Here is a 2526-nt window from a genome sequence, read left to right as displayed (position 1 = left end):
TGGGGGGGGGGGGGACAGGAGGGAGGTCACGGACCCGTGGCACAGCCCTCCGCCCCATGCACACGCTCCAGTGCAGGCAGCCCAGCCCCAGTACCTTGGGCATGTCGGGGTCCCGGGAGAAGGCAGTGAGGACACGGGTGAGCGCGCCCCGCTGCAGCGCTTCCAGCACCTCCTCCTTGTAGATGTGGTCCAGGCGTGAGTGGCGGCAGCCGAACACCAGTGTCATCTCACCCAGCGGCAGCCCTGTGGGTCCCAGGGCAGGTGAGCAGGGCCCAGAACTGCCCCCCGCCCTTGGCCTTGGCCCTGCCCGAACTCTGCCCTGCTCACTTTGTGTTTCCAGGTCATGCAACCGCTGCTGCCAGAAGCTGCGGAACGGGGCAATGCCGGTGCCGGGTCCCACCAGGATGCACGGGGCGCTGGGCTCCGGCGGCAGGTGGAAGGATGGGGCCCTGCGCGGAGGCAGAGGGACGGGGTCACGGCCCCAGGCAGGGGGCCTCGGGTGGGAGAGGGGCCCTGCTTTGCCCCAGGCCTGAGAGGCTGGATGGAGTGGAGGGTACTGGGGGGGGAGCAGGACCCCCCAACCCGGGGCCTCCGGCGGGTATGTATGGCAGGGCCCCACTCCTGCAGGGGCTGTGGTGGGTGCAGTGGGGGGGAGCAGGACGTTGGGGTCTCTGGGAGACATAGCCACAAACTGCATGAGACCCCAGGACAGGGACTGAGTGGTGCATGCTGGGAGCTGCAGCTACCAAGGTAAGAGGGGTGAACAGTGCATGCTGGGAGCTATAGAGGTGAGGAAGCTGAGTGGTGCATGCTGGGGGCATAATCCCCAGGGGAAGGGGCTAAGCAGTGTGTGCTGGGGGCTGTAGCACCAGGGGAAGGGGCTGAATGGTGCATGCTGGGAGCTGGAGAGGGGATGGGGCTGAGCGGTGCATGCTGGGAGCAGAGGGGGTACATGCCCCCGCCTTCACCTGCGGATGAAGGCTGGCACCAGGTCCCCCGGCTGCAGCTGCGCGAGCCACGTGGAACAGACGCCGTAGTGCAGCGGCCCGCTCCCATCTGCAGGGAGAGGGGGCAGCACGTGGACCCCTGCCAGGCCCCTGGTCTCCGCCTGCCCCAGGACCCCCGGAGCTCCCAGGGCACCCCTGCTGCGCCCTGGCCCCCGCAGCCCCCACCGGTTCGCTCACCCTCGGTGCAGTAGGTGACGACGGCCACGGTGAGGTGCAGCTGGCCAGGTGCGGCAGCGAGCGCGGAGCTGACCGAGTAGTAGCGCGGCTGCAGCAGGGGCAGCTGCGAGAGCAGGAGCGTGGCCGGCAGCGCCACGGACGGGAACTCGGCCAGCACCTGCGGCAGCGTCGGGCAGTGCCACCACTTCCACTCCTCGTAGCGTCGCGCATCCTGCATGCAGGCCGCATCGCTCCAGCACCAGCCGCACCCTTCTGGGGTGGGCATCGGGACCCTCCTCCACCCCTTGCTAACGGGAGGCACTGGGACCCCCACGCACCTCCAGGGTGGGCCCTGGGCCCAGCCTCTCTTCCCCGCACATGGGCTGGATTGGCCTCGGGACCCCAGACCCGCCCGCCCATGCACCCAGCCCTGGCGCACACCTGGCTGAGCTGCTGGAGCTGGTCACGCTCGGTGCTGTCCTCAGCCAGGCTGGCGAGGAGCTGCAGCAGCTGCGGGCTGGGCGGCGCCGTGATGTCCAGGTAGAAGGTGAGTGCCTGGCTCAGCGTGCAGGGCGGCAGCCGGCTCTGCTGCACCCAGCGCATCACCGGGCCCGCGCGCCCGCCTGAGGACGCAGCCGTCAGTGGGTGCCAGGCCTTGGCACATGGACCCCACAGGGCACTCCCATGGGAGCACTGGTGCTGGGGCTCCTCCTCCCCCAGGTCACCCCCCGCGGCCCTGTGCAGGACCCCAAGCCAGGCTGACCCGGCGTACCAGGCTGCGTCTCCAGCGCCTCGACCACCACGGCATCGTCAGCAGGCGGCGGGTCCTCGACGCGGTCCAGCAGCTCCTGCACCAGGTCGGCACGGTTGGCTGGGAAGATGCCCACGTGGTCGCCGGGCTCGTGCTGCAGCTCGGGTTGCCCCGCTGCATCCAGGCACACTAGCACGGTCGAGCGGCTGCGGGCCGGAGGGAGTCAGTGCAGGATGTGGGGGTCAGTACAGGGCTTGAGGTCAGAGCAGGGTCAGGGGTCAGTGCAAGGTAGCGGGGTTGGAGTGGGATTGGGGTTCATCAGTGTGGGGTGGGGGGGTCAATGCACTCACCTGGACTCAGGGCTCTGCAGCTCCTGCACGGCCAGTGCGTGGCACGGGAACACGCGGCGCTTGTGCACGTGGGCCAGCCCTGTATTGGGGGGAGCAGTCAGCAGGGCACCGTGGCACAGGGGCCGGCGGGGGGAGGGGGATTGGTGGTACCTGGCAGTGTGTCGGCAGCGTCCGTGTGCACCACAAACCGATGCCTCTGGCGCTTCCAGCCCCGCGGCGTGGCGAAGACCTCCCGAGCAGCTGTCTCGGCATCGTGGCCCAC

General features: G+C 69.7%; 1 protein-coding gene across 1 annotated transcript in view; it reads right to left on the bottom strand.

The window, feature by feature from the left end:
* NOS3 (nitric oxide synthase 3) overlaps positions 1 to 2526 on the bottom strand; it is a 7468-nt gene that overhangs the window by 506 nt on the left and 4436 nt on the right. The window contains exons 11-18 of the mRNA XM_025193519.1: positions 2415 to 2526; positions 2265 to 2343; positions 1936 to 2120; positions 1605 to 1786; positions 1185 to 1395; positions 969 to 1056; positions 328 to 449; positions 65 to 243 (exon numbers count right to left, since the gene is read on the bottom strand). Coding sequence (XP_025049304.1) covers positions 65 to 243; positions 328 to 449; positions 969 to 1056; positions 1185 to 1395; positions 1605 to 1786; positions 1936 to 2120; positions 2265 to 2343; positions 2415 to 2526 — 1158 coding nt within the window. The remainder of the gene's footprint in view (positions 1 to 64; positions 244 to 327; positions 450 to 968; positions 1057 to 1184; positions 1396 to 1604; positions 1787 to 1935; positions 2121 to 2264; positions 2344 to 2414) is intronic.

Source organism: Alligator sinensis, unplaced genomic scaffold (assembly GCF_000455745.1).
Source record: "Alligator sinensis unplaced genomic scaffold, ASM45574v1 scaffold1660_1, whole genome shotgun sequence".
NCBI lineage: Eukaryota > Metazoa > Chordata > Crocodylia > Alligatoridae > Alligator > Alligator sinensis.
The sequence above is the reverse complement of the archived record's forward strand: the minus strand, read 5'-3'. Positions and strand labels throughout refer to the sequence as shown.